This window comes from Alosa pseudoharengus, unplaced genomic scaffold (assembly GCF_046254945.1).
Source record: "Alosa pseudoharengus isolate Yale_2024_CS ecotype anadromous, Long Island Sound unplaced genomic scaffold, YU_APseudo_1.1 YU_APseudo_1.1_scf_2, whole genome shotgun sequence".
In the NCBI taxonomy this organism is placed as follows: Eukaryota; Metazoa; Chordata; class Actinopteri; order Clupeiformes; family Clupeidae; genus Alosa; species Alosa pseudoharengus.
In genome coordinates this window covers 33,167,478-33,183,006 of record NW_027468663.1, presented here as the reverse complement: position 1 = coordinate 33,183,006, position 15,529 = coordinate 33,167,478, and the positions used below count along the sequence as shown (strand labels likewise).

The 15,529-nt window shown below is 39.5% G+C and overlaps 2 protein-coding genes across 3 annotated transcripts in view; both read left to right on the top strand.

Moving 5' to 3' along the window:
* Positions 1-5,848: 5,848 nt before the first annotated feature.
* penka (proenkephalin a) lies at positions 5,849-8,722 on the top strand. Its single transcript, XM_076295951.1, has 2 exons — positions 5,849-5,980; positions 7,708-8,722. Exons 1-2 carry the CDS (start codon positions 5,849-5,851, stop codon positions 8,302-8,304), a joined length of 729 nt encoding a protein of 242 aa, XP_076152066.1. The 3' UTR covers positions 8,305-8,722.
* A 2,896-nt stretch (positions 8,723-11,618) lies between these two features.
* The window catches only part of sdr16c5a (short chain dehydrogenase/reductase family 16C, member 5a), a 35,111-nt gene continuing 31,200 nt past the window's right edge, over positions 11,619-15,529 (top strand). For both annotated transcript variants that reach the window (XM_076294680.1, XM_076294681.1), the window contains exons 1-2: positions 11,619-11,739; positions 12,022-12,359. In XM_076294680.1, the coding sequence (XP_076150795.1) occupies positions 12,039-12,359 (321 nt within the window). In that variant the 5' untranslated portion in view covers positions 11,619-11,739; positions 12,022-12,038. The remainder of the gene's footprint in view (positions 11,740-12,021; positions 12,360-15,529) is intronic.

The following is a 15,529-nucleotide window of genomic DNA, read 5'->3' as shown; positions in this document are numbered from 1 at the left end:
TCAGGCTCTTCTGCTTAACAATAGTGCTGTGGAGTGGATGACACTCATTGTCCAAGATGTTGATCAGTTTGTTCAGGGTCCTTTTGTCAGATATTGAAGTGATGCACTCCAGTTCAGCTCCCACTACAGAGCCAGCTTTCCTTACCAGCCTGTCAAGTCGCCCCGCATCCTTCTTCTTTGTGCTTCCTCCCCAACATACCACTGCATAGAAGAGGACGCTGGCAACAACAGACTGGTAGAACATCCTGAGGAGCTTGCTGCACACATTGAAGGAGCGCAGCCTCCTTAGGAAGTACAGCCTGCTCTGCCCTTTCTTGTAGAGTGCGTCAGTGTTGGCTGACCAGTCCAGTTTATTGTCCAGGTGGAGACCCAGGTACTTGTAGGTGCTTACCACCTCAACATTGACCCCATCAATGGAGACTGGTAGCAGAGTGGGCTTAGACCTGCGGAAATCCACCACCATCTCCTTGGTCTTTGAAGTGTTGAGTTGGAGATGATTGAGTTTGCACCATTGCACAAAGTCCTCCACCAGGCTCCTATACTCCTCCTCCTGCCCGTTCCTGATACAACCCACAATTGCAGCATCGTCAGAAAACTTCTGCATGTGGCATGACTCAGCTGTAGCAGAAGTCAGATGTGTACAAGGTGAACAGGACTGGAGAGAGCACAGTTCCCTGTGGCGCTCCGGTGCTGCTGATCACAGTGTCAGAGAGACAGTTCTTCAGTCTGACAAACTGTGGTCGCTCCGACAGGTAATCTGTGATCCAGGTTACCAGGTGAGCGTCCACACCCATCTGCAAGAGCTTGTCTCCCAGTCTGAGGGGTTGGATGGTGTTAAAAGCACTTGAGAAATCAAAGAACATGATTCTCACAGCACTTTTCTCCTTGTCCAGGTGAGAATGTGTCCTGTGTAGAAGATAATTGATGGCATCGTCCACGCCCACTTTCTCCTGGTATGCAAACTGTAACGGGTCTAGTGCATGGCGTACCTGGGGTCTGAGCATAGTGAAAATGTCAATGGTATATTAATTTCACAAATAATTACAAATGAAATCAACATAAAACCTCTAATTTGGAACAGCTATTCATAGGCAGCCTATGGTGTCTATTGACTCCATTTGAAGGTATTTGCCTAAAATCTAGAATAGGGTAGCTGTTGGAATATGTTGATGTTTAAAACCAGCACAGATAGTTTTAGCCTCCAAGGTGGATCATTTTAGGTAATAAGAATGTTTAGGTTAGGTAACTGAACACGTATAGCAAAATGGAAAACTGAAATACCTGGGCACAGGAAACCAGGTTGATAGGAAATAGACACTTTTTGTTCCGGGGCGGGGAGCCACCCCCTCCCCCCCCCACCCCTTCCCCCCCTCTGCACTGGCCCCATTGAAAGCTGGAGACACACACACACATGCACACATGCAAGCATTCATGCACTGTAGCACCAACCAAAATAATAACTACCCACCATTGATAACGTGTTCACTAACTTTACGTAATAGAAAATGGTAAATAGCCTAATGGCATGCAGCTAAAGGGATACTGTGCATAGTTGGGAAGGTATGGTAGGCCAATTTGGTGTGAATACACACACACACAAGGGAAATGTTCTGTTGTTGAGTAGCTTGATAGTACGCACAGTGCGTACAGACGTACACCTGCAGGCGCGCCTGTTGTGGCTCAACGATGATTTTATGTTATGGACATTTTAAGACTAATAATAAAATATGTTCGCAATGGATGCAGGCCTATTTATGAAGTTTACTTTATTTGGTATCAGAACTAATATGGTGGTAAGCCTAGGCTATTTCGTAATGTCATTAAAGCGTTCAAATTGGCAATCACTTTTGATAAGTAAAAGCTGGCAAAGAATTTGCCTCTAAATGGCTAAGATCTATAAATGGGTAAGCATGGTGGTGTCCAGTAAGCGACCAACTAGGCCTATGGCAGCGATCCAACGTGTCCTTGTATTGAATCAAAAACGGCGCCGGCCTCGGAGCCGTGTAGTCCATATCGCTCCATAGCTCTTTTTTGTTGCTGTTGCACAAGTTATTCCGAAAGCTGGAAAACAGTGTCACCTTGTGCAAGCTCACCTCGTCCAGCACAATTTCAAGTTCCTCTGACGAGAAGCTTGGTGCCCTTTTTTTACGTTGCTTCCCCACCATACTGTAGGCTATCTAACTCTCTCTCTGTTCATTGTAGATAGGTTGCTTTTTATTGAAAACATTAACCAATGGCAATCAATACCGCATTAAACAGAAGTAACTGCAGCTGCTTGCCAATCAATTCTAATTGTAAGGTACCTATACCATTAATATAAAAGTGTATCACATAATTTTTAGAAGTCGTTAAACCCATCAAGAAGCGGCACAAGTGGCACAACGGGATAAGGAGGGTGGATGATTAGCGAGGGATACCCGGTTAGTCTACCCGTCACAACATATCGTGTGAACATATTAGGCTGCCAATTTGATAATTTAGTTAATAGTTTATATTTTACTGATAACTTAAACTATGTTCAAATAAATGTTACTGGAATAATTTGAGGAATGTTTTATTTGCATAGAACGTGTTGTCTTTCTTAACGCCGTCATGCACCTTGGCGTGAAGTAGAAAATCGATTCCTGAGCAATTGAACTAATTCAGCACCTTCACTTGGGACAGCGCCTTTGTAACGTCGAACGTAAGAGGCAGCGTGTTAAGAAGCTTCCTAAGGGACACTTCGGGGAACACACTTAGGAACATAAACAACTTTGGAAAGATATATCTTTTGAGTCTTCTTAGCGGGCTAAGAGTGAGCGTTATCGGGGAACCGGCCCCAGATGGATATCTAAGTTAACGATGGGCTATTTTCAAATCATCGATTGCTCAAAGAGGAGAAAGCCAGCGAGAACAGAGCTTTATATAACGATACGGGGGAAACACCACGCAAAACTGTCACGTCCGTAACGCCAACTAAATATGGATGTGACAGTTTTGCGCGGAATTGCCCTGGACCTCTTCTATTCTGAGACAGGCGATTTTAAGCGCCAATTTGAAGCCCCTCTACTAGACAAAGCATATATTTTGAGCAAGCATAGGGTAGGGCTAGGCCCATTCAACAGTGAACTGAGACCACAGAATATTCTACGATTTAAGAAGGCAATATGATTGATCCACCACAATCTAGTTAAGCCTACATGCATTCACTGCCCAACAACGTGATATTCCTGGGTTTCCAGAATTTCGGGTCAACATAAAACAAAAACTAAAACAATTAAATTAAACTTGCTGATTAATGGGTGTGGAATATCCATCCTTGTCTCAGCTCAACTTTTATTTTAAGTTCATCCTTGTCTCAGCTCAAATTGAATTTTTTTATGTTGACCCGAAGATCTTAAAAATAGCCAAGGCTACTCAGTTTTTCTCCCCAATTAGGCTACTCTTATCTTGCCTTATTTCTCCTCATTTCGAATGTTCTCTTTTAGGCTACTTATTTTATTTCACATTAAACATTAGGCCTAGGCCTACAATCTTCTATTTCTTGAATTTCCCCTTGGGGATCAATAAAGTATCTATCTATCTATCTATCTACAACTAGGCTCCATCCATCCATCCATCCTAATATTATACATACATACATATACATAGCCTAAACACGCACGTTAAACATTATGATGCTCTGGACCTTTGCCTCAGGAAATTTTCCGTAACTGGACCTCGCTGAAGATTAATTGAATACCCCTGATCTAAACCAATCTCCTGACCATACAGATTTGTACCCCCCCCCCCCCCCCCTCTTTACTTTCTACATTTACTTATTATTCATCACCTTTACAAGGAGCCAAGCAAAGCTACATGGACAGGTCCCTGACTCTTTATGCAGAGTTGCTTTGGGATCCAATGTGGGTATACTTGCTGTGTGTATGTGTGTGTGGGGGTGTATGCTTCTGTGGGAGTATGTCTGTGTGTGTGTTTGCTTTGTGTTTATGTGTATGGTTGTGTGCCAGTTACAGTAATAACTGTGTGTGTGTGTGTGTGTGTGTGTGTGTGTGTGTGTGTGTGTGTGTGTGTTTGTGTGTGTTTGTGTGTGTGTGTGTTTGTACAATTCCTGCCAAGGTCTAGTGGGGCTACATGCCCACCAAGTTTCAACTGTCCCGGTGTTTCGGTGTTCTTGGAATGATTTACCACAAATTCTGAAAAGGTGACTTGTTAATATAATAAATCTGTATCTTTGTAACAAACTATTTAACATAATTATCTCAAATACAATATAGAAGGAATGCAGGGGACAGCAGTCTGTAGAAAGTGAGCTCCGAATTCCTGCAAATAGCCCATATCTATTTGTACTACAGCCTACAGCATAGCAGTGTTCCAACCTGGCATGCCAACTTTCTATATTAGAAGCAACGCGACCCGCTCAGAGTGCGGCAGAAGTTAGCCGTTCACCTTAAGACTTTATCTGACATGAAAATGATTTTGGAAACATTATTTTAAGGCACTGGTTCTCAAAGTGTGGGGCGGGCCCCACTAGTGGGGAATGGAGACATGACAGGTTGGGCACGACAAACAGGAGATATATGCACACATAAACATAGGAGTCATAAACAGGCCCACATATAAATTAAAGCACCATCAGATCCAGGGAACTGAGAATCAAACCAGAAAATAATATTTTAACGTTGCCAATTTGATGGGGGGGGGGGGGGGGGGGGATGCAGTACAGTCCATACTAAAACATCAATAAGCAACTAAAAAAGTGTGATCAAACCTGATCAAAAATTCCCAGATTTCAAATAACATACTGATATTATGTTAAACAATATAGTAAATGGACTGCATTTATAGCGCTTGCTTACAATTTCACGCCTCACAGTGCCAACCTGTAGTATTTTAGGGTCTTGCTCAAGGAGGACACTTCGAAAGGGGTAAGGAGGAGTTGGGCTTGAACCAGAAACCTTCTGGTCCCTGCGACTCCTCATACCTCCTGAGTCACTGTTGTCATTCAGTTATTGCCCTTAGATCTGATCATAGTATATGAAATAATAACTTCTAAAATAAAATATTCTTGCTCACAATCAATGAAATATACCCCATTTGGTTATATTAAGTGTACTTCCCCTTAGTATTGAAATGCACTTTAAAATACACTATTTGAACATTATGTTTCTGATACTTAAACGTTTAAATAGGCTACGCTACAGCATAGGCCTACCTATTTTTTAGACAATTGAGACACAGGGATTCATTAATGGAATCATGTGCGTCACTTTCATGAAAGGGTTTTCCCCCAGCGTGACGTTATGCATAACTTGTTTTAAAAGCCCTACTCCTGATGCACCATATCCATTGCTGAAGAGGTAGGATCACAGTGTGTTGCTGTATCCATTCTGTGCCTCATTGGGTAATCGACAGGGACAGTCTAACCGGGCTTTGGTTAAAAGGAGCTGTAGCTGGTTGTACAGCCTAGATTTGGAAGATACACTGGCAACGAGAAGAAACTCGGTAAGGACATGCAACGGAGTTTATGGACACAACAGGATAGCCTATAGTTGCGAACATCATACTTGTCTGTATCGCACTGTAACAAGAACTTGAGGGATAACGTTTGATTTAGCCAAGATTTGTTAAGACTGAATGTGAACCTATTTAGTGCTGAACCATCAAGTCGATGTACTCTATATTAACTATAGGCTACTTTTACTGTTATAGGCTACTATTACTAATACTAATAGTAAGTATGGGGTAACCAAAATGTGTGGAGATCATCGGTAATGTCATAGGCTAACACAACATGAACGAGGGCTACTTTAACTAGTAGGCTACGAAAAAGTCACACATTTTAATTTCTTTTTTTTTTTTGCAGCCGATGGCAGTGACTGTGAACTTGTTCAGAATATTGGCTGTTTGTTCATGCCTCGCGCTGGCTGTTGGCATATGCAGGAAAGACTGCGCTCTCTGCATGTATCGCCGCGAAGGAACCACCAAAGCAAGTAGTTTGGTAAGTCACATCATATCTTCCAAAATGTTGAACTCCAACGAATTATTAATTTATTTAATGAATATGTCGGTGATTATGTTGGTTAAGTAGGCCTAGGCTATAAACTTGGCTGTAGCCTACGTCACCATTTGAAGTTATAGTGAGTAGACTACGTTACCAAATGGCTAGTACCGGTCAAAAGTTTGGGGTCACTTAGAAATTTCCATTCCACTCCATTATAGACAGAATACCAGCTGAGATCAGTTGCATTGTTTTTTTGTTTTTTTAATCAGGGCAGCAGTTTTCAGATTACATTAGATTACATAATTGCAAAAAGGTTCTGCAATGTTTTCTTAGTTAGCCTTTTAAAATGATATCAGATTAGTAAACAGAATGTGCCTTTGGAACATTTTGACTATAGTGTAATTATAGCCAAGAATATTTCATTTGTTGAATTTATTTAGGCTATGCATTTAGCTGATGTTTTTGACCAATGATAAGAATAATTAAATGTGTAAACGTTATTTCATTACAAGTAGGCCACACCACATATGCCCTATATGTGCTTTGGCTACATTTTACATTCCAGTAAAGCGCCATTGGTAAAGACAAGTAAACAGAGGTAAAGAGTAATTTTTTATCTTAGTTTCACAATGAAAAATCTAACCTTGAGGGGAAACACATTTATTCTGCGAAGAAATCCTCATAAAGAAAATCCTCATAAAGAAATATTTTTTAACAGAAACACACGGCAAAATTATTACTGGCACTGTCAGTATTTTATAAAGAAAAATCCAGAAGGCAGCATTATTTTGTGTGGTATAGCTGTTTAAAGTTACACAATATTTTGTGGTGGGGATTCATTGCAAGAGACTGGATGTGTTTCAATGTTTTTACTGTACGGTTTGTACTGCAATTTGTTGACAGACTTGTTACAGTAAAAAGAAAACAAAGCCATTTATCGTGCAAAGGGAGAAAAGGAATATTCGGCATGGAACTAGTACAGTGCATTTTTACCAACATGACAGTAGCAGCAAATGAAAATGTCAAAATCAGTTGCTTGGATGTACTAAAGCATTTGCTGTCGTACAAGATTAAGAGAAACTGCTTACATGTTTTGCACAAGATGATGGAGTTTGAACAAGCAATTTTGAGAATTTTAATTCTGATAAATGCACCAAAGCAACTGAGAAAAACTGTAAGAAAAACCATAAACACATACTGTAACCCAGAGCTTACGGTGCCAGGTGAAAAGATGAGTCTTTAAACACTCGAAAGTTCCAAAACTACCACAGGAATGCAGAATACTATGGCAACTATTTCATTACGACAAATACATCAAACAAATACTGTAAAATTTACAATAATTAACTTGCAATTGTAGTTGCAGCAATAATATTACTGTAAATGCACAACATGGCACTGTAATTCATTATTACATTAAACATTATATTGTAACTATAATGCATTTCGTTGTTGTAACTTTACACAACAATAAACGGTACATACAGTAGTTACAGTAAAATGTTGTATAATTAAAAATTGCATTTATGATAAGTATACCCTACATATGTCTTGAAAAATAACTGTCTATCCAGCTGCCTACCCAAATTCATAGTAAATTACAATAACACTATTATATCTAAAAAGCAATACCATATTATAAATATCTACTGTAAAAATGTATAACGATTTGTTACAGTGCATTCTACTCACCTGTCATTCTGGCTTCTACGTTGATTCAATAGAGCTGCACACTAGAATGTCAAGGAGGGGTAGACAACCAGAACCTGGACATGTGTAGAAATGTCCTGACGGAGGAAGAACGCACAGCTGCCCTCCGCCTACAGGGGAGTGAGGGTGAAGCAGAGCACCAACACCAGCTCACTAAGAAGTACGGTGGCTTTATGAAACGCTATGGTGGCCTCGTCATGAAAAAGACAGGGGATGACACCGGAGCTCATTTTGATGGAGAGGCCACAGAGCTGATGAGCAAACGTTATGGCGGCTTCATGAAGAAGGACGCAACAGCCCATCAGGAGGGAGGAGAGGTCAGGCAGCTTCAGGCTTTGAGGGAGATCCTAAATTTGGGTGTCAGGGATGCCCAGTATAGTGAGGAAGGTTCTAAGCACTTTGATGATTTTATGAGAAACCCACAGGAGAGCAATAAAGATTTGGTACGGGATCTGCAAAAGCGCTATGGGGGTTTTATGCGTAGAGTGGGCCGACCAGAGTGGCTAGTTGATAATAAGGTCCATGGTGGATTTGCAAAACGTTTTTTGGAGGAGACTGCAGAAACCAGCATTCCTAATATGGAGAAGAGGTATGGTGGCTTCATGGATTAGGCATCTGCGGTTGAGTGAAAGAATGGACTGCAAATTACCTGTTATTTTTCTGTTTAGAACCAGTATTGTACCTCTTTTTGCATTCCCTGCTCTGATTTATCTTTGCTGCGTCAATATTCCTTGTAGATAATTCATATAAGGTGTTTTTTGTTGTTTGCTCTTAATAAATAATTCTGGTGATGTTGACAAGTTCAAGCACATAAATGACATTTCTTATACCATTGCTTTGAATTCTAGAGTCAATTGAATTGAATATAGAAATGAGTTAATGAACTGGTTAACATGATGATCTTACAGTATTTCAATTTGATTCTGTTTGTTTTCTACCCTTCCTTGAGTGTTTTAAAGCTTTTTGCAGACTGTTGTTTGTGTTTGTGATAAGTTAAAGCAATTTGACAAAGCACAATAAAGGTTTATTTGACGAAGCACAATAAATCAAGTGAATAAATAGACCTTGTGTACTCGTGCCATTGTAATCAAGACTGTGATTATTGCCAGGTTTTAACACATGGCCAGAGGGCCGCAGTAATTGTCAGACCAACCCGAGATGAAGCCTCTATGAGCACAGCTTCTATTTCATTTGCGACAATAAACTCTCTATCGTCTGCCTGAATTTAACAGCTCATAGGCCTACCGTGAATACAGGAAATGGGAGGGCTCACAGAGGATTCTGTCTACTTGTCTCAAAGCACACTGGTCAAAAATAGACTGACGGTTATGAAACTCTTTCTGAGCGATTATTTTCATTATTATCAGGACCAGATGAGTTTTGATTTTAAAGTCACAGGAAGGTTGTTCTCTAGAAAAGTTTGCTAAAACATTCTTTTGATGGACTCAGGTGCAATCTACAGAAGAAATACAGTCTCTTGTGTGGACGAGCCAGTCAACATGAGTATTCCAGGGTGTAATCAATATGGACACCAAGATATTCATAGGATATTATTTGTAGGATTTTACTTATGTGATCGGCTGGTTGGGAGGATGAACAGAAGACTGTGATTGCCAACTTATTTTAGGGTAAAACATTATCATTATTATTTTTGACATTTAAAATGATTAGAGTCACACCAATCAAGAAACTCACTTCTGAATATTGTTCAAATCATCGTATCTATAAGTTCAAGATTAGCATTGCCGAATCATCTGAGTATTTGAAAGTATAGTTCTGTGGATGTTGAAAAATGGTCGATGAACAAATATACAGAGTGAAATGGACATGTGAGCTGACACAGCCTTAGTCAAGTAATGCACTATCCTCAACAATTAAAAGAAAAAGACGCTTGGTGGTAGTAATAGCAACTTTGGTAACGTTAACCTCATACATACAATGTGTCTTATATTGCAAGTATCCCATTGACTTGCATTGTCTTTAATACAGCATTATGTAAGGTCGGCTAAGAGTGGTATTGGAAGAGCCTGGTTTTAGCTGGTTTGCATGATGACTTTAGCGGGTGTCTTGGCACAGAGCCTATGTGTTCTGGACATTACAAATGTTTTTTCTTTACATTATGTTACTATTTCTTGGTATTTAAGCTAACGATTTAAGCTAAAAAAAAAAGAGAAAAAAACTACACACGTCAGCCTTAATACAAAGTCAAAAGGTCACAACGGTCAAACAGATGCACTGTCTCCTTTAAACCAGTTATGGAACAGTGTGCCTTCCATGGCACACCTCCCCCCCCCACACACACCTCCCCCAACATTCTAAATCAATTTTATGCACCATATTGTTATGTAGCATAGTAATATTATACACCATTTGAAAGCTTGGACTTTTGGGAATACATATATGACAACCCTTTTCATGTACAATTTGTATGGTCCTTTACATTGTCGGATTAATCAAACTATGTCTCATTTAAATTTGATAAAAATGCCCCCCTCCCCCTCCGCTTTTGGTGCTTCCCTACTTTCTAGCTGCAGTGCAGCTGCAGTGCAATATTGGGTCTTGACATATTTACAGGAATCCCTTGAAATGGAATATTCATGTTGGTTTATCCAATATAAGTTGTGCAGATGTAGTCCATCTTATACACACTTATTGAAGCAACAAAGAAAATGCAAAAAAAGAGACTTTTGTGTAATTATTCCATATTTTGTGTAGTCATTCAGAACCCCTGACATACATCCAAATAGTCTACAAGAAACCTCAGAGTGTTACCTTTCATTTGAGACCAGGATTATGCTTTTACACCAAGAGGTTGCCACACAGTAAGCCTTTTATTGTCAGTATGCATTTTGGGAGCCCAAAAGTCCTATGGGGAGTTTCATTGGGCATTTTACAAAACACATGAGCATACCTTGGCAAATAATGGTCCAAAGCACTCATTTTTTATTCTATATTGATCTACTTTTGCACACAGTTTCACAAGACCTGGTGCTAGAGCTCAGTTGTGTTTCTAAGTCATCTCAAGTGACCTAGAGGGCTGAAATGTAGTCAGTTCAGAGGTACTTGTCGGCAGAAATATAAAACAGTATTACTTTTAATGTTTACAACAAGCAGACATATGTATGAAATGGCATAGTCAATGCTAAGAAGAAATTTAGTTGCCCTATACTAAAAACATAGTAGAAAACAAAATAATTATTACAATCATGAACAAGTTTGGGCACCCCTGCTAAAGTTGACTAAAACGACTAGTAAAAATCATCTTTTGGAAATTTATCTTAATGCCATAATTAAAAAAATAATAGTAGAAATCCAACCTTAAAGGACACAGATTTTCTTTGTGAATGAATGATGTATCGTTAATAAATAAATGTTCTTACAGGGTGCATAAGTATGGGCACCCCTGTGTTAAATTCCCATAAAGGCAGGCAGATTTTTTTTTTAAAAAGCCAGTTATTTCATGGACCCAAGATACTATGCATCCTAATAAAGTTCCCTTGGCCTTTGGAATTAAAATAGCCCCACATCATCACATACCCTTCACCATACTGGCATGGGATGATTTTATTGGCATGGTTTTATTTCAGTTAGCCTAATAGCTGGTTTGATTTTCATTGAGAGATGATCATATGGAAAGTACCCCATGCCAATCTCTTGGTATGGTGAAGGGTATGTGATGATGACCTACACTGTCCTAAATATCAGGAAGAAAGTCAACCTTGATTAATCTCACAAGAAAAAAAGATTAAACTTGAGGACAGGTGAAATCTGTTTTAACTATGTATTTAGCTTCCTGAGGAATACAGGATACTTGGAAAGGTTAGACTCAAGTAGCCTATCACACCCAGTCCAGCTGGTGGCGGTAATGCATTATTAAAGTAAGTTGCCAACCGCCATAAAACCGAAAGAAGAGGAAGGAGGCAAACACAGCTGATTATTAGTTCCATAGTCCGAGCCCGTCTACGGACATTCTCTGGTTCAGTTTAGTTTATAAACGCCGAGCAGGTCGCCGCCGCCGCCGCCGTCGTCTTGGATCCTGGCCACAGGTGGGTTAGACTATATGACATTTATGAGTTTTGATAGATAGGTCTACTCACAATGTAGATCTAGCCTACTCCCTAATTGCACACGTAACCGGAATGGAAAGTTGTAACATTGTTTTTGTTTTTTTTTCGTTAGTGTCAAAGAAAGGCTGAACAATGTTGTAATCATTTGCATGTTCCCACTGTCTGGAAGCGCTTGCAATACTTTGTGGGTAGTTTTTGAAGTAGCCTAGACTATTTGACTCCACTTGCATGGTTAACGTTTTGTTTTATGGTTTTTCGTAGGTTTCACAAACTTAAGAATGAACTTTTTGTTGGAGACACTCCAGCTGATAGTATTGTCTATCTATTACAATGCTGAGGCCATCATAAAATGCATTATCCCAACAAAGAAAAAAGATGTGACTGGAGAAATAGTCCTTATCACTGGCGCAGGCAGCGGGATTGGGAGACTGATGGCAGTGGAGTTCGCTAGATTGGATGTGGCTCTTGTTTTATGGGATATTAGTCAAGAAGGTATGAAGGAGACTGCCCGTCTGACGAAGGAAAAAGGGTCCTCACGCGTTCACTACTACCTTTGTGACTGCAGCGACAAAAGTGAGGTGTATCGAGTCGCGGAACAGGTATACTGTACAACTCAAATAGCTGAGTTCATATTATGCATGTGTATCATGATGGTGGTCTGTTCAAAATACAAATGCTATATTCAGTCTACAGACAAATCCAAAGAGCAGTAGGCTAGGTTGTTCAACTCCCAACCTAAAAGTGTCAAAATATAAAACGATCATACAAAAAAGAAAAAAAATGTTTGTGTATGTTGGTGCAAATGATATTTACAACAACAGCTGTATCCTAGTAGCAGGGTTGGGTAGTAACGGATTACATGTAATCTGGATTACGTAATCAGATTACAAAAATCAAGTAACTATAATCAGCCCAGATTACAATAAAAAAAATGGTGTAATCAGATTACAGTTACATAGTTGGGGATTACTACATTTTATCATGCAAACAATGCAACTTTTTTATGATAGCCTAGCTATCTTTTAATTTGACAAGCTTCAGGTTTGCCGGTTCGATCACCGACCAGTAGAAAAAATGTGGGCGGGGTAAGTGGTTGAGCACTGCTCTCCCATGCCCACATCCACAGCTGAAGTGCCCTTGAGTAAGGCACCTAACCCCTCACTGATCCCTGAGCGCCGCTGTAGCAGACAGCTCACTGCTCTGGGTTGGTGTGTTCTTCACTTCACTGTGTGTTCACTGTGTGCTCTGTGTGCTTCACTAATTCACGGATTGGGAGACCAAATTTCCCTCACGGGATCAAAAGAGTATCTATACTTACTTACTAACTTATTTACTATTGGGGCAGGTCTCTCGGCACACTGCCTGATCTTTTCCTCCTAATCTTAATGTAGCCTCTAGTTTTAGTGTTACCGTTTACTTTGAGAAAGTCACCAGGTCCTCCTGGTTGAAAAACATCCCAAAGGAATAATTTTCTCACCCCAACAATTAAAATGGACATGGTGTCATTCAATCTCAGGCCATGTCCTGGGTCAAAAAAATTCAGCGAAAGCTAAATTCATTGTCCAGGTGTGCCCTTATAAAGGTTACGCTGAGTTGTGCATGTTTGGACAATATGATCCATGATCACCTCCATAATGACGTGATCAATTTTGGGATGGGATGAACATTTCAACCACCAAAACACCATCCCCTAAGTGGAGAATAGCTATAGAAATGTATTAGTTTTGGGTGTTTTTCAGACAATGAGACCTGGTGACCCTGGTGACCTCAAAGTAAATGGTAACACTAAAACATGGGGCTACATTAAGATTTTTGGAGAAAAATATTAGTTAATTCACACAGTAATGCTTTACTCAGAGCAAAGAGATTTCTTAGATGTAATGAAATAATAAAGAGAAAAATAGAATGAGAATTCTTTCATCAATTCAGTGGTGGTGTCTTTTACTTAAGGGACATATTTATTTAAGTAATCTAAAAGTAATCCTAAAGTAATCAGATTACGTTACATGTTTTTGGTAATCCAACTGATTACGTTACTGATTACAAAAATTGCCATGTAATTTGTAGTCAGTAATGGATTACATTTCAAAGTAATCTGACCCAACCCTGCCTAGTAGCCTGACGAGCCAGACCCACGCGTCTAGATTTCTAGGATAGTATCCTAGCCTATGTCTTAAAAAAATCAAAGTTGTTTGTGCGATGCACTACATATTAAATAAATAACCAGCTTCTCAAAATAACAGTTAACAAAGTAATAACACCAAACAAACTATATGGCAGTATACAAATATTTCAAAATATTTGTGTAATTTGTGCAATTTTAACAAGGACTATTACAAACTATAGAACAAGTGCAAAACAACAAAATGTGCAAATGTGATCAGTCACTACTTATGACCTCTAGCATCGCTACAAGCCATTGGCTTTAAAAAGAATATGATGGTGGTCTGTTCAAAATACAAATGCTATATTCAGTCTAATACAGACAAATCCATAGAGCAGTAGGCTAGGTTGTTCAACTCCCAACCTAAAAGTGTCAAAATATAAAAAATATATATATTTTTGTGTATGTTGGTGCAAATGACATTTGCAACAACAGCTGTATCCTAGCCTATGTCTTAAAAATAAAATAACTTTTTTTATTTCCTTTATGAGTTTGTAATTCAATTTTTCATCAGTGGTCCACTCCTAGTGTGGGAAGTTTTGTACCAGACTATTAAAGGAGAATTCCGGTGTGATATTGACCTAAAGTGTGTTGAAACATGATACCGAGTTTGAACGTATGTCTCATAGCCCATCTCGGCTTGTCCCCTGCACTCCAAAATCTGGCGCTAGTTAGCCGATGCTACCAACAGCTTTTTCAATGGTGGTGCTTCGGCATCGGGCTAGCCATGCAAATAAATCACTGTTTTACACCATTTACGAGGCTCAATGTATCTCACTTCATTGGTAGACTACCGAAGGCCCTGACATTTAAAACGAGACATTGAGAACTTTTAAAAAGCACTGGTAGTTTACTTACAAGACGATTTATACAGACAGTATCTTCACGAAGTTTAGCGTTTGCAGCCATCTTGAATTTAGTAAAAATAATTCCGTGGAAATGCATGGATTCCAGTTGCTGCTACTGGAAGAAACTAGAATCCATGCATTTCCACTGAATTATTTTTGGAATCTGATCCCTTATCATACCTGTTCATTCTTACTCGTCGCTTGACTTATTGTGACTAAATTCAAGATGGTTGCAAACGCTAAACTTTGTGAAGATACTGTCTGTATAAATCGTCTTGTAAGTAAACTACCAGTGCTTTTTAAAAGTTCTCAATGTCTCGTTTTAAATGTCAGGGCCTTCGGTAGTCTACCAATGAAGTGTGGAGATACATTGAGCCTCGTAAATGGTGTAAAACAGTGATTTATTTGCATGGCTAGCCCGATGCCGAAGCACCACCATTAAAAAAGCTGTTGGTAGCATCGGCTAACTAGCGCCAGATTTTGGAGTGCAGGGGACAAGCCGAGATGGGCTATGAGACATACGTTCACACTCGGTATCATGTTTCAACACACTTTAGGTCAATATCACACCGGAATTCTCCTTTAAGTTTAAACACAAGTTTAAATCAACTCAACACAATCAAGTGTGCACTTACTCAAACAAAATAAAGGAATAGTAAATAAAAACATAAAGAGCAATTGTAGGTTCCAAAGCTGTCAATAGGCTGGGGATGAACTAGGGAAATGTAAATGAGCGGAAGTACATAGACAGGCGGAG